Source organism: Coturnix japonica, chromosome 3 (assembly GCF_001577835.2).
Source record: "Coturnix japonica isolate 7356 chromosome 3, Coturnix japonica 2.1, whole genome shotgun sequence".
In the NCBI taxonomy this organism is placed as follows: domain Eukaryota; kingdom Metazoa; phylum Chordata; class Aves; order Galliformes; family Phasianidae; genus Coturnix; species Coturnix japonica.
Window position 1 is genome coordinate 79,645,554 of NC_029518.1, and position 15,075 is coordinate 79,660,628.

Here is a 15,075-nt window from a genome sequence, read left to right on the forward strand (position 1 = left end):
TCAGTATTGCAAGGTTCTTACATGCAATTAGGAAGCCCATGGGTCTCCTTTGATTTTTTCTTTTCTCTTACTTAATTATACAAGGAAAAGTAAAACACGTGCAGACAAATTAGAAAATCACTTGTGGCACAGAGCTGTGGCCAGATTTTCTAAAGCATTCAACTTCCATCCCAAAATATTTGCAAGAACTTGGTTTATATCTGCAGTTTTTACTTCAAAATGTCATCCTTTGTTTGTTGCCTAAACCCGACTGAGTTAAAGATAGTTGGTGTACATGCAAAACCATATTCTGCACGTTGTGATTTAGTATATTCAGGCCACCTTGCCAATTTGAGAACAGAGCCTGCAAGTCTTCAACATCCAGATATTTCCTATTTTTTGCTAAATTTGCATAGAGTCACAGCTAGTGTGTTTGGCTTCCATTCAGGTAATGTTAACATTTCCGTTGTGATATGCACCCATATTAAAACCTTTCTAGAATTCAGAACTTAGGAAATAAGAAAATGGCTAGGTTCTTACTGTTCTGAAATCATAGAATCACTCAGGTTGGAAAAGACCTCAAAGATTGTAAAGTCCAACCTCAGCCTAACCATAGTACCCTAAAACCTTCTTCTAAATCATATCTCTGAGCAAAGAATCTCAGTGTGTATCTAGAACTAATGAACTCAGGAACACTCTTGCAGTTAAAGTTAGCTTTAAATATGAAGGAAACTATTTACCTGCACCGCATATCTTCTTGCTCTTTGCAGAATATGAGTACAATATAAAAAATAAACGGGAATAATTTAAAAAAAAAAAAAAAAGCATAATCCTTAGAAATAAACACTGAAAAGTCTGTCGTTTTGCAGTCTCTTCAACTTGGCAAGATGTCTGAGCAAAAAGCTTACATTTTGCCAGTTTATTTTCACAAACTGTTGTAAATTAAATTTAGGCTTCACCCATGAAACTCTGGATTCCTTCAAGAAATAAAAATTTTGGATGGTCTCCAACGGGGTAATGAAATTTGGAGACACATGTGGTTTGTGATTGTATTCCATCACAGTGTGGTTGTGTCAGAGCTCCTCAACTAAGCTGGGGCTGTATGTAATATTTACAGCCTGAATTCATCCCCTCTCCCTGAGGCTTTAGAATAATTTCAAACTCCCACTATGATCCTTGGGGAAAAACAGTCTTCTCTAGACTTTGCCCAAGGGAAAGATTGAATTCGGAGAAACCTGTTTCCACTCACATTTTATAAAGATTGTGATTGTGATAACTGTGTGCATCAGAAAACTCCTGTATGTGGTGCAGGTAATGGTGGCTAAATCATTAAAATAGCCAATTTCATGTTTGATGTGATGAAATATATGGGGATTTTTTTTATGATACTACAGATACTGTGCAGTCACACAGGAAATCATGTTAGAGAAAGCCAGGTTTGACTCTGTGCTGCTGTGCATTTTCCCAGATGCTGAATTCGGGCAGAAACCAGGGATTTTAGAAATGCTTTAAGGATATATTTGGTTATTAATGAATGAGTATTCTTTTGATGAGAAGTTACTCCTGGCAACAGATTTGAGCAAAGTCTAAACGTTTGGTATATGAATATTTGCATTGTCCAGTTTTAATTTTAGTTTTGTCACGCCTTTTAAAAATTGCTCCTGGCAGCTCTTGTTTAGAGACTCTTAAATGATACTGAGCTTCTTGTCTGTTGGCAGCAGCTGTGCACAAATCTGAGAAAGTCTGAAAGTTTGAATTACAGATGCTGGATATTTACTGCTTCAAATCTATGACTGGTTTTGATAATGTTTACAAATGAATGGATTTTGTTTAATGCAAGTATTGTCTTATTCTTAAATATTGTCTTTCTTCTTTCAGAATGGAGAGGTAGGCACAATCCTAAACTGCTCAAACTCATTTTAAGGTAGTATGTGACTTTATATAACTTATTGTTATAGGGAATGTAGTCTTTGTTTTAAAAAATGGGTGAGGTTTACTAAGCTTAAAAATACTGTTTTTCATTATTTGAAAAATTATCATTATTTTCATTACTCAGGGAGCAAATTGAAAATCAGTTTTCCAACATGGATTAGAAAAAATGGCCTGATTTTTTTTTCCCAGTTCAATTTGGAGTTGTTTTATTAACAGGGCTGGATACTGTTGCAAAGTGAATGGGGGTTCCTGGATCATACCAATGAGAGCTCCCTGAAAGGGAGTTGGTTTGAAGACTTAATATGATAGTTACCCTAGCCATGCTGGTAACTCCACTCATGCTTGGTACTATTATGAAGGCAATGTGGAACTGTGTTTTGAATAATCAATTGAGCCTAAGAAATAATAACATTCAGAGAACATTTTAAGAAGTTTGTGTCCTTATTGAAAATCCAGATAAAATTTTATAGAAAGTGCATTAGATAATAAGTGCAAAGTCTGCTCTTTTGTATCTCAGATTCTTAAATTGTTACCTTTCCATATCTCTGAGAAATTACTAAATGAAAGAGAATTCACTGAATCTAGCCGCAACATATAAATTTCCTACAGATGCACCTACATTTTGGGTGCCTAGCCTTGAGTAAATGAATTTGATCTAGCAGCTCTCCCCTTTTCTGCCTTAGGTTTCACGTGATCTCAAAGGAGGGAAATAGGTACATCAAATGATCTGTTGAGACTTAGTGTTTACCACTGTTTGTATAGGGAGTGTAGCTTGGAGGAATTCACCTAACTGTGATGATGAGCACCCTTGGGGTTCCAGGTAGGAATCAGTGGCAGCTGCCATACCCTACCTTTCCTGAAGTAGCTCAATGGCTGGAACATGTGTCCACAAGATGGGGAGATCTGGCCTTTATATCCTTTTCTGGCTTCTGTTAAATAGGTATATTTGATAAGTGATCACGCTTCAAATTATGAACATCAGTTAGTTTAGGAAAACAGTTTTGTGTGTTGTCAGATTGAAGGTTACCAAACTGCTTGATAAAAGATCTGTGGAAAAGCAATTTGAGTTACAGGTATCGGCAAGTATTAGTATTTGACTTTTTATTTCTTTTCTTCCTTGTAAAATGATGGATCCATACACGCAGGGTAGTTGGGGGGCAGAGTTCATGTGAGCAAAAAATTCTACCTGAACAAAAGAGTGAAAGCCAGGACCTATGCAACCTAAAAAAGAATAAACTCTCATAATGTGATGATATGTTTGTTCAGTGGTTTTGGCGTGTGTTTTGATGGTTGGTTTTACTCCTGATAGTGCATGAATGGCCCAAGTGATGTAGGCTCCACACCTGCCCCCTGCATATGCCCTCCAGGAAAACAAGGACCTCCAGGCCCCAAAGTAAGTTTCCATTCTTTCTTCTTGAGCATACAGTACATTTTTTTTCTCTTCTAGTCTCATGCTGACCATTCATAGTCGTGCAGGTTAAAAAAGTAGAATCCTAGTTACAGTAGTACTGGTTTCCAGTGAATGAATATAGTGATTAGAAGCAAAAAGGTCAGATTTAGGCATTGTAACTCCAGATTGCATAAATACATCTTCTACTTTCAAATAAAATAGTTGTGATTATAAAATAGTGGTGTTGTTTATTCATTCATTTATTTTTATTTTTTACCAATCTTCAGCAAATGGTCTTGCACTGCTGGTTATTTCAGAATGAAGTGGATTGCTAATAAAGTAGTCTTTAAGAGAGAGTTTTCTTCCTTTTTTGTCTAAGAAAAAATGCTTGCTGCAGTGTTCCACCTTTGCTGTTCTGATTTTTGTGATTTCCTGGTAGTGTTGGCCAAGGGTAAGAAGGATAAAGTTGTGAACTAGACTTGGGTCTCAGATGCCTGATGTGTCAGACACACATAGCAAGTGTTTTGCTGCTCTATCTTCCCTGATTACTGTGCTAAGCGGCGCTGTCCCCAGTTACTGTTTTTCCACATATGGATAGATAAGAAGATCCCAAACTGCTTATCTTTTATTAAGGAAATGATTTAAAGAAAAGACTTTCGTAATTTAAGTGGTAATAGTCTGCTGCAGCTACCTTATGTTAGAGGGCTGTTTGCTATTGTAATAATGGTTTCTAATCAGGGAGTTGGAAACCACATGTTGGAGAGACCATTGTTATTTCGAATAATAGAATGTTTGTGGTGGTTTTTGTTGTTGGTGTTATTATTATTATTATTACCTTATTTCTCCTTTAGCATATTAGAGAAAAAAGAGAAGGAAATATTTATAACAAAATTTTTGAAATCTACAGTCTGTAAAGCATGAAAAAGTATGAAATATCTGAACTAAGGTGATCTATGCAATTTTAATTAAGTATCTGTTTCACATGTGATCTTCCAATTGCATTGCAATATAATATTGGAAGTAATAAGACAGATAATGAAATGGTGCCCAACCCAAAAGACTGCAGGAAGAATGAAAAGGAAGCCAATTGAAAATCTATAGGTATCTCAGTTACAGTTTTCTTAACTCTTGAATACTGGACTTTGCAAGCTTATAGATTTAATCTTAATTTGTGTGTTTGTGATAATAAGGAAGTGTAATAGAAGTAATTCATTTATAAGCTTTGAAATACAAGTAAATGATAATTAAACTTTTTCAAGACAAAGACATAACATTTTGTAGTTTAGGCAGTGTAACTGAAAGCAAATTTGTTTTCTTTTGGATCTAAAACCTGGACTCTAAATTAATTTGGTCGATAATAATTCTAGAGAATCTACTATTACTTTAGAAAATTATAACTCAGTGGCTTTTTAAAGGGTTGCTATTCTATATCCTTTCCTATTTTATTCACCATTATATTTCTCAGGCTTATGTGTTAAAATACATGTTTTTTTCACAATGAATGCTTGTTCCTATTTCTCTTCTGATATCCTTCCTGTTTATAACAGTTCTGCAATTGTAGCTGACCTGAAGGTCTGTTGATGGATCAGACTGAAGAAAACTGTACTTGCTTAATGCTTGTGCAAGACTTAAATGTTTTGTTGACTGAGGCTTTAATGGATTTTTCAAGTCCAGATCAAGTCTGTTAGTAAAATAAACAGAGAACTTGAATACATTAAAACCCTAAAATATTGAGTAGGAAGGTACGTTCTTGCTCTCTGACAATCAAAACAATGCCTGAGAAATTGAGTTCTCTTTTCTCTTAATGTGGTTTTAACAGAGGTTAACAAAATAATTGCAAAGGCCTTATAAGAAGAAATCTGAGAACATAAAATCTTTTTTTTTTTTTCTTTTTTTTTCTGACAACAGTGTCTGGAGAATTTATTTAACAGGTTTTTATCTTAGCTCTTGTCTTTTCAATGCTTCTCGTTAAAAACCAGACTCAGCCAAATCTTTACTAAACAGGTGAGAGTTTTCTTCAGAGTAGAACTGGTAGAATAATAAGGTTTTAGTAGAGATTTGATTAGGTTTAATTGTTGAAAATGATTTTTATTTATTTTTTTAGGTTGCTTATGATGTTGAGAAACTTGAAGGCGTATGTGATGATAGGTCAAAGCTGCACTATAACACTGAGAATAGGCTTGCTTCTCCAGTTCCTACATCTGAAGTTAGGGATAATTTTCCAAGGGAGAAGGTGCAAAATCAGTTCTCTTTTCCTGAATGGAAAAGGAATTCCTGAGGAGGAATGGCTCCTCAGTTGCACGCACCTGGGATTGCAGCCACACTTTTATGGGATGTATTATGGCTAAGGCTACTCTAAGCTGATTTTAAAATGCCTTGTGTGTGTTAACCTGCTACTTTTTTACAGGGAGATCCTGGGCAGCCTGGGAATCATGGTTATCCTGGTCAGCCCGGTCCAGATGGTAAGCCTGTGAGTACTACAAACTCAGTCATATATTTAGGTTGGATGTTAGGGGGAAGTTCTTCACTAGGAGAGTGGTTAGGCCCTGGAACAGGCTGCCCAGGGAGGTTGTGGATGCCCCGTCCTTGGAGGTGTTCAAGACCAGGTTGGACAGGGCCCTGGGCAACCTGATCTAGTAAAGGTGTATGTTTGGTGGCCCTGCCAGGCAGGGGGGTTGAAACTACATGATCCTTGAGGTCCCTTCCAACCCGGGTCATTCTGTGATTCTGTGAAAAAGCAAAACTAGAGGAGAAAATACATGTACTACTATAACAGATTCTGAAATATTGATGGTTTTGTTAATCACAGTATTTTTATCTCAAACAAAAATATAGATGTAATAACGTGAGATAAGCATTGTTATAAAGCAGAGAACAGGGTCTGAATTTTCCTGTTGAGCTTTGCATCAGTTTGTGCAAGTTAACGCCTTCTGACTATCAGACTTTTCTGTGTAGATTGTTTCCATTAGAAAACAGTTTAGGGCAGCTAAAATATAGGTATAGGTACATAATATAAAAATATATTGTGCGGTTCTGAGCATTGTGTGTTAAAACATGCATCACAAAAATACCTGTATTTTGCCTTTCTTTTAACTTTAAGCTGACATTCCTGTAGTATGGATGGTAAATACTGGAAGAAAGTAGATGAATAACAAATGCCTCTAAAATAAAAATGCCAGAAATGGCAGAGGTTAGAGTAAGTTTCATGTTTAACATTTTTACTGCAATAAAACTTTATTGAAAGCAAATAAATATATAATAATAGTCTAAGATTTAATTACAAAATAAATTAGATCTTTGAATCTAATTGGAAGCCTCCAAGACATCGCCATCCAATCTGCTCTGTTGAGCAAGATTCTGTTACAAGGCAGCAGTCCTGCACTCACAGAGCAGTATTTTGTATCTAGTATCTGCAGAAAATACAGCTGGGAGGAATTCGAAATGGTATCAAGAACTAACATATAGAACATATATCAGACATCAGAAAACTTAGGTTTTTTTTTAGATTAGAGAAGACAAAACAGTTTATGAAATAAGCATTGGTTTATGGACTGAGTAATTAATAGTCGATGGTTTTGGTTGAAATTTAGAAGGGACACTAAGTTATTTTGGGCCATTTTTGTCCATGCTGGACAAATCAGAGAATCTTCTGAGAAGATCAACAAAGGGCTATATTGGGCTTTTCAGTTTGGCATTCTGTTATATTAATAGTTCTGTGCTGCGGAAAGATTGATGAGACTGTTGTAACTACACACAATTTTAACTTCAATTTGCAGTTCCTTATCAATTTTAGTAACTGTAGTGAGTTGTTCTGTCTAAATAAACACTACCTGCCAACTTTGATGACTTAATAAAACCACTAAGGTTCTATTTTTGTTAAGAATTTTTTTCGTATCAGTCATAACTTTCAATTCTGCATCAGCTAGAGGCGAAAACAGTGAGATTGATACTTTCTTTCAAGTGTGTATATTTTAAGGGCAGTAGATATAAATTTTATAAGAGAAAGCTCTGTGCTACACATTATTAAAAAGTACTTATTTCTACTATTTTATTGCTTAATTACATGCTGGCATTTTTTTTTAATTTTTTTTTTAGGGGTAGTAGGTGATAGGTTTAGCTGTGGTGAATCCTTTTAGAAGTAGAATTAATTTGAAAGGAAAAAGATAGACACTGAACACAAAAAGTGCAAATATTTCTAAAAATTGAGAATCTGTTTTAAAACATAGACTTGGTATATTGAGATGTGCCAATGATAACCTTAGTGGTTCAGCAGACCAATGAGAACACAAGTATTTTAATAGCTCTACAAGTAAATATCCTCATTTGTCCTGTTACGTAATTAATGTATTTTCCCTGAGCTTTTGTTGTAAACAGATAACTGTTGCCTTCAAAGTTGAAGTAAAAGCTAAACAAAGCTAAACCTTCAAAATTTGAAGAAATAGAGAAAAAATCAGAAATGGAATTCTCAGTGCTATAAAATACATTTCTTTTTCTTTTTTTTTTTTTTTCCTTGGCAATCATGAAATTACAGACTTCAAATAAGAATAGGTGGAAACTAAACTTGGGAATTATGATCTACCGAAAATAGCCTTTCTGTTCAGTTGATTACTGATGATGTTTAAACTTCTGAATAGCATTCCTTCTGTGCACATTTCTTCTGTACAAAGACAGCTGTACAAACTGCATCAGCCTAGAATTGCGTGAAAGAGAGCTCAACCATGTAGAATGCTAGAGGTAGGAGGGAAATGTGGTTAAGCAGAGATGTCTTTACTCCAGCTAACTGATGTTTTGAAAAATAAAATTAAGTTGTATAAGTTTTTGCGAAGTCGAAATAGACTGGGTATTGGTAGGGAGCTGTCAGTTTCCATTCTCTCCTTTAAAAAGAAAATTGACCTTATTTCCAAAGTGCCCAGTCAGATAGTAATAGTAATAGTCTCGTGCGGGTTGGAAGGGACCTTAGAGATCATCGAGTCCAACTCCCGGGATTCGAGCCTCTGTGCTGCAGAGCATCACTTCTACCACTTGCACCACAGGGGGGATTCGAACCCCGGGCCCTGGTGTTGCAAGGCGGCATTCCTACCACTTGCACCAGCATTGTTTTAGAAAGAAGTTGTTACGACTTTATCTCACTTTTATTAACTGGTTTTCACCTCAGTGCCATGTATCTTCCCATAAGCACTGGGATTTGTAGCTGCTGAATCACGGAGGAGAAATAAATCGATGCTGTAGTCTTTCTGTAATGCTGTAATCTGGCAGTTATACTTTTTTTCCTGCAAGTGAGTCATCATGTGCATAGATGGGCATTCTCTGAACTTAGGAAAGATTAACAAAAGTATCTCAAACAAATAGTGTAGGCTCTAAAAGCCCTGCCAATGAAGAATTTTTACCATTTTGCTGTAATGAAGTTCATAATTTATTTGAAATGCTTCCAGTAAAATCCTATTAACTTCCTATTTTATTTTATTTTTTAAATCACATGTAGCTTTTTGCACTTGTTCTTTGTAAGGACATAATTGCAAGCCTATTAGATCATCTGCAGCTCTGGCCAGTACATTATTATTCCTTACAGTACATTCTTGAGTGTTTTCCAGGCTAGCTGTTAGCTGTGAACGACAAAAGAAAGACCCTTTAGGTACCCTGTGTAGGAAAACAGACCCCTCCTTTTGTCCTTTTCTTCTGTTTTATTTTTTTATTTGCTAACACTACCAGCACTTCATCCTTGCTGTCAGTGATTTTCCTTGTTTGAGATAACTTTACTCATATGAATCGTTTTAGCTGTATCCCCTAGGGGAGCTTTGGAAAGCAGTCTCTTAATTCAGACAGCACAATAGGCTTGCAGGTAGTTGTGTAGTCAGTGTTGTTTAATCAAATGGTTTTTGCATGGAAAGTTTTTCCTGGAAAGTCAATCTTTTTTGTTCCCAAACACATTTTTATATTCTCCTCTAAAGTTATTCCAGTTTGCATATCTGGTATTCATTTTCTTGGAACAGTATAACTGGTCAACAAAATGTTTCTTCCTGTGAGAAAGATTTTAGGCATGCGTTTATATGTAACTGATACGTAACTGGTTTTAAAGCTAAGCATAGGGAAAATTTAGTTTATTTTTCATGGACTGCCTAGATGGTTGTAGCACGTAAAGTTACTTTTAGTCTGAAAAGTTTCTAAACAATTCCCAGGAATATCTTCAGTATTACCAGAAAATAACTGTTTTTTTTTTTGTTGTTGTTTTGTTTTGTTTTTTTTTGCTGTAATACCTGGGGAAAGTGAATATACACATGACATAATTTCAATCATTCTTGAATTAAAAAAAAAAAAATACTTTGGGCTTTAAGCTCTTTTTGGTATTATTTTCTTTCCTTTTATCTATGTCTCTGTTCATTTTTCTTACTCTGATACATATAGAAAAGATCAGTCAAAGTAACATAATTCTTTTCAATTAAAAATGTTATTCTCAACCTGAAATCATTTAATTGCCTTGCCAGGAGAAATTCCATTGGTAAATAAGTAGAAAGGTAAAAATAGTATTTGAATCTCAACTGGAACTCATTTTAATGGGAATTATTCATCAGAAAGAAGCAGCTGGAGTAGTTTCTGGCTCCGAGAATGCTCAGCTGCCTGACTGCAGTCACAAAGCTGTTTTTTATTCACAAGGATACTATGTACATGCTGGGGAAGAACTCAAACAGCAATCACTTGTGGTTAATAAAGGTGATAGGTTATCAGTCTGCTGAAAGAAATGGAAAAATTATATATACTTACTTGTCGCTTTTTAACTTTGAAACTTATGGCTGACAAATATTCCCTATTTTCTTGTATTCCATCTAGTTTCATTAATGAAAATTTGGAACCATTTACCTTGTCTTTACAGTGTCCATAAGCAATAAGAAGTTTAAAATTAATCTGCTGGAGTTGGCTTTACTAATATGTGCAGATGCAGAGTTCATAAGCTATCAGAATTCTGGCATAATAAGTAATTTCTGGTCATTTCAGTATTTCTTTTTAAAAACATGTAGAACATTGTTACAGCTGTACTACCCAGAGTTGGTGATAAACTGAGGACTGAATCTTTTATGAAGAGCTTAGTATAATTGCCAGTTATTTTAACAGTACTCTTGGAAGCAAAATGGATAGTAGTTTCATGTGTACTTAGGATTACCTGTGGTATTGGTTGATTTGTCTGGGGATTTAAGTTGATATAAACTGCAGCTATTTTCTTCAGGAAACTTTTAGAAGCATATTTGATAATTCCACTAGAAAATGCTGCTTTGATTTCCAGATAAGTGAGTATTTCTTAGTAACACTGAGACCTTGTTATTGTGAGTGGAACTATGTTTTCTCCATTTTGACTACCACAGTCATGTAATGGCTTCTCTGAGACCTCCTACTTTGAAATCAGGGTGATACCTTGTGCTGACTTGTGTTGTATACATCTGTGCATCAAGCAGTTCTGTACATTAGTGTAGATGCAAGTCCATCTGACTGTTTTCAGCAGTAGGTAAGGGCAGACGATAGGGTTGAACACGTAAACGATGAATAGGAAGTTATACATGCAGAGTACATTGTCTCATTTCCCAGCAGTCTAAAGCTTGTGAACTTTCCAAACCAGATATTATGATCTTGTATCTAATAGCCTTGAGGAAACTTTTCTTCTCCATGGTTCTTCAGCACAAGCAGATACTTATCACACAATGTCATGATCGGTTAAAATATTCTGCTGGAGGCTTAGAGCTAAGAAAACCTTGGCAGATGGTGGAGTAGCCAATGGAAGGAAGTGTAATCAAGTGGAGAAAGAACTAAACAGTACAAAGCAAAGCAAAATGGAAAAAGCAATAAATAAAGCAGGGAACAAGGTAATTAAAACTCTGTTCTGTACTTTTACCGTAATAATATTCATGTGATGACTGACCTTTAATCTGGAGTCACTTAACAATTTATGATGGAAGGTAAAAGATGCATTTAGTTACCTTTGGGATTTAATGCTCAATCTACCATTCATTTTTTTTTTTTTTTTTTTTGTTTGGGTATGTGTAGGCAGAGAAGGTTTACTGTAACCAGTAGAAGCAGATGGGCAAAAGTGTTTTATAAGGCCTTGTTGTATAGCAGAGGTAGGAGAGAAGAGATGGCACTTGTTTTGATCTCCAAGTTGCCAGTGGAGCTATAATGTTGCAGAAGCTCGTAGAGAAAGGGCTGAGGCATGGTCTCCAAACTCACGACCAGCTGGTATTCAGCATGTCCAGAGGGGCAGGAAAAGAGGAGCAGTGGGCCAATTAGTACAGGCAGAGAGGAGTGCTAGAGTAGATTGTTTAAGGATGGGGAAAAAAAAATGCTCATTGAGAAAAATAGGAAGAAAAACCTAAGGAAAGAAACTTAATAAATTTAAGATGATAAACAACTTCTCAGAGAAAGGTTAAAGCATTTCATTCAAATTCATCATGTACGTTCTAACATTTCTGTTACCTTACAGGATTTTAGTTGCAATAGAAATGTTGCTGATGAGATATAAGGTCTTACGATGAAGTACAAATTTGAATATAGGCCGTGGATACTTGTTTGAATGGTTATAAAAACCTATTTCCTTTGACATGAATTGAAATACACAGTGTATGTCCTGAATAGGGTTTAAAAGCTTTTAGTTAATGCTTTAGATGCCCATTCTAAATGTAATGAAGATTTTCTACAGAGACTTCCACGTGGAGTCTGCAGACTTCTCTATCAGGATGTTTTCCCAACACCAAGTCACAATTTTTTTTTTTCAAAGTTGAATTCCATTATGATTAGTTACACCACCCTAAATAGTTCTATTTACTTAGTGTTTACAGTCCTTAAATATCTTTAGACCACTACTTGATCCTTGGCTGCTTCCTAGCCAAACAGAGCTTGTTTACTTCTCCCTTGACTTTTCAAAGTAGATCTGTTGTAATTGCTTTATCATTTATGCTATTTGGTGACTTCTGAAAGTTTTCAATAAAGAAGTGTATAGTGCAATTACCAGATTTTATTTTAATTTATAAATATATTTTTTCATTTTACTTTATTTTTTACTTTATGTTTTCCTGATGTGATACACCTATGAATGCTGTCTGACCTTTTTCCCTTTAGGCATGCAAGTGCATTGAAGATTTACCTCTGACATTTACTCTGCTATTGTACCTATAACATCTTTTGAGTTGGTAACTGTCATACACCTCTCTTGCTCTATCTTTTTAACACTCATAGATAAACTAGCTTGAACTTCCCTACAGAGTTCTTATTTCAGTTATGATGTTGATGTTGCTAATTTGCTGTGTATGAAGTCTTTGACCTAAGAAATCTTTTCTGCTTTCCCCTTCAGAATTATTTGTAAATTATTGTCTTGCTGTCTAAATTCCAAAACTAAAGTGTATCTGTGATTTTGTTACTGTCTGGCCATTTGGTATGTCAGCATCATGGTATCTTGCTGAATAATATATATTTTCACCTTTACAGATTTTCAGTGACTTGTGATTTATGAGCACTGCTATCATCCACAACAAATTGAGGGGGAGATTTTGTATACTCAGTTGCAATGATGAAAAATAATAAATGAGAATATAAACAAAATGCTGTTGGTGTAGTGCTGTTTGACAGCACTGATGAAACATTATAGGTGGGATTCAATTTAAGACACATTTGGCTTTTTCAGTGTGTGCAAGAGCGCTAAAATTCCCTTGTTGTTTAACGTATTTATAACTGCTGTACCCCAGGAGGTGTGATATTCTCATGCCATAGAGCACAGGGCCGTCTTGCCTGCAGCTGCTGCTTCAAAGGGGTGAATGTCTTCCAAATACGTTGTGTGTTTGACTTTTAGCACTCTGCAGATGTATAGGGGATATGAAAAGGCAGTAACTGCCTATGTTTAGGCTGTTACTTACCAAAACTGAGTAGCAAGATCAGGGTAAGCTATGATACTTTTCACACCATTTATGTGTCTTCTGTGGAATTGATAAGAGAAAACCAAGAAAAAATGAATTCTATTCAGTTGCAAATTGTGTATTTTCACCGTATCAGGAAAGTGAATCTTCAGCTGAACTAGCTTAAACTAGTCAAATGAAAAGTGTATTTCCAGTTTTCTTCATTACGTAAAATATGAACTATGATACAGCTGCTCTTGGCGTGTGTGTATATATGTCACATATGCACTTCTGTTGAGGGGTCTGCAAAGTTGAGGAAAGAGGACTTTTTCTGGCTTTAATGAAAATGATAGGTCTCAGTGTGTAGGTTGTAGTTTGATAATCCATAATGTATTTGTCATTTACAATGTATGTTTTTAACAAGGAGTTTTGTGAGCAATAAGCAAGTGTGCATTAGGTTAACGTAAGCAAACAGAAGATTATGCAAACTGTCAGTGATAAAATAACACATTGCTACTTTTTGATAAGTGGAAAAAGAAGTATTTTGAAGACTAACTGTCTTAACTTACAGAAACTTGCCTGAAGAGTCACTAGGTTATTTGCACCACATGTCGATTCTCTATTTTGTATCTTATCTATTACAACTTTACATTGAACAAATACAATGAACATGTGCTTTATTTCTTCTGAATCAGTATTAAAATGTCTAGCACTGAGATAAATGTGCAGTTCTGTAAGCTGAAAAATCTTGCTGTCCTCCATTCATCTCTCACATTTTGAAATTCAGTTCAGCCAGGAAATTATCATCTGCTATTTCTTCTCCTCAGAAGGAAAAGAAAGGGAAATTGCATTTCAGAGATCTAAAATATGGAATAAAGTTTTATTTATATAGGACTACATCCTACAGGAAGTCACACAAACTTTTTGCTTTCTTTGGAGTAGAAATAAAAGGACAAACTTTTAAAGGCATTTTGGCTTGGTAAGTTGTTTCAGCTACCCAGGAGCCTTATAAGCAATCTTGAAATGCTACACTATTTACAGCTAAAGCTGATTTTGCTAGAACTGCCTTGAGCATTAAAAGAGAACTGCTTGATAAAGAATCCGTGCAGGACAGAGACCTAGAATTCTGTTTACTTCTATATTAAATGTTACCAGCTGGCTCTTTAGGCATCTGCTCAAACATCTTTTGTGAAGAGGGCACAGAGAGTACTCTCTTGTATCTAACCAGTAAATAATTTTAGCTCTGTTTATTACTGCCAGGCATCTCTAACTTATTTGAAGAAGAAATAAGACATAAAAGTAGCCTTACTTGTATTAAAAAGGTTCTATTACCTCTTCTGCACTAGTGTGGAAATCCCCCTATAAAATTTTGTTTTTAAGACTGAAATTCATGTAGAAATGGGATTATTCTCTCTTTCAGATTAAACCAAGATCAGATTCTGGACAGCTGAAATTGAGTAGTCCATTTTTCTGGGGTTTATTGAATGAAATAATGTTCCCACTTAAAGAGTTGAAAGTTACTACCTGTTGAAAGGCTTCAGCCAAATAAACTCTGAATTTTATAGCACAGTTTCTCTTGTTCTATATGTTTTGTCAAAAAAAAAAAAAAAAAAAAAACCAACAAAAAACCCCTTCCTTTTGGCTCATTTTTTTCACTGGAATGATATGCTTTAAATGGAATTAAATAGAATTCCCTATTCTTCAGTAGCTTGTCTTTGTTCTGGGGCTCTTCTAAAGCACTGTTTAATTCTTCACAAATAACTTGCTATTTTTGCACTATTTGCTGAATCCAATCTACTAGAACATCTCAGGCATACATTTGGTATTCTGTCGAGGTTCTCTTGTTCTTCAAATGCTGATTTCTAGTAAAGCATTCCTGAAATTCTCTTTTCATCTCATGAAATA

At 35.3% G+C, this 15,075-nt stretch overlaps 1 protein-coding gene across 2 annotated transcripts in view; it reads left to right on the forward strand.

Moving 5' to 3' along the window:
- COL21A1 (collagen type XXI alpha 1 chain) overlaps positions 1–15,075 on the forward strand; it is a 99,436-nt gene that overhangs the window by 38,607 nt on the left and 45,754 nt on the right. For both annotated transcript variants that reach the window (XM_015859231.2, XM_015859230.2), the window contains 3 exons: positions 1,858–1,866; positions 3,221–3,304; positions 5,709–5,771. In XM_015859231.2, coding sequence (XP_015714717.1) covers positions 1,858–1,866; positions 3,221–3,304; positions 5,709–5,771 — 156 coding nt within the window. The remainder of the gene's footprint in view (positions 1–1,857; positions 1,867–3,220; positions 3,305–5,708; positions 5,772–15,075) is intronic.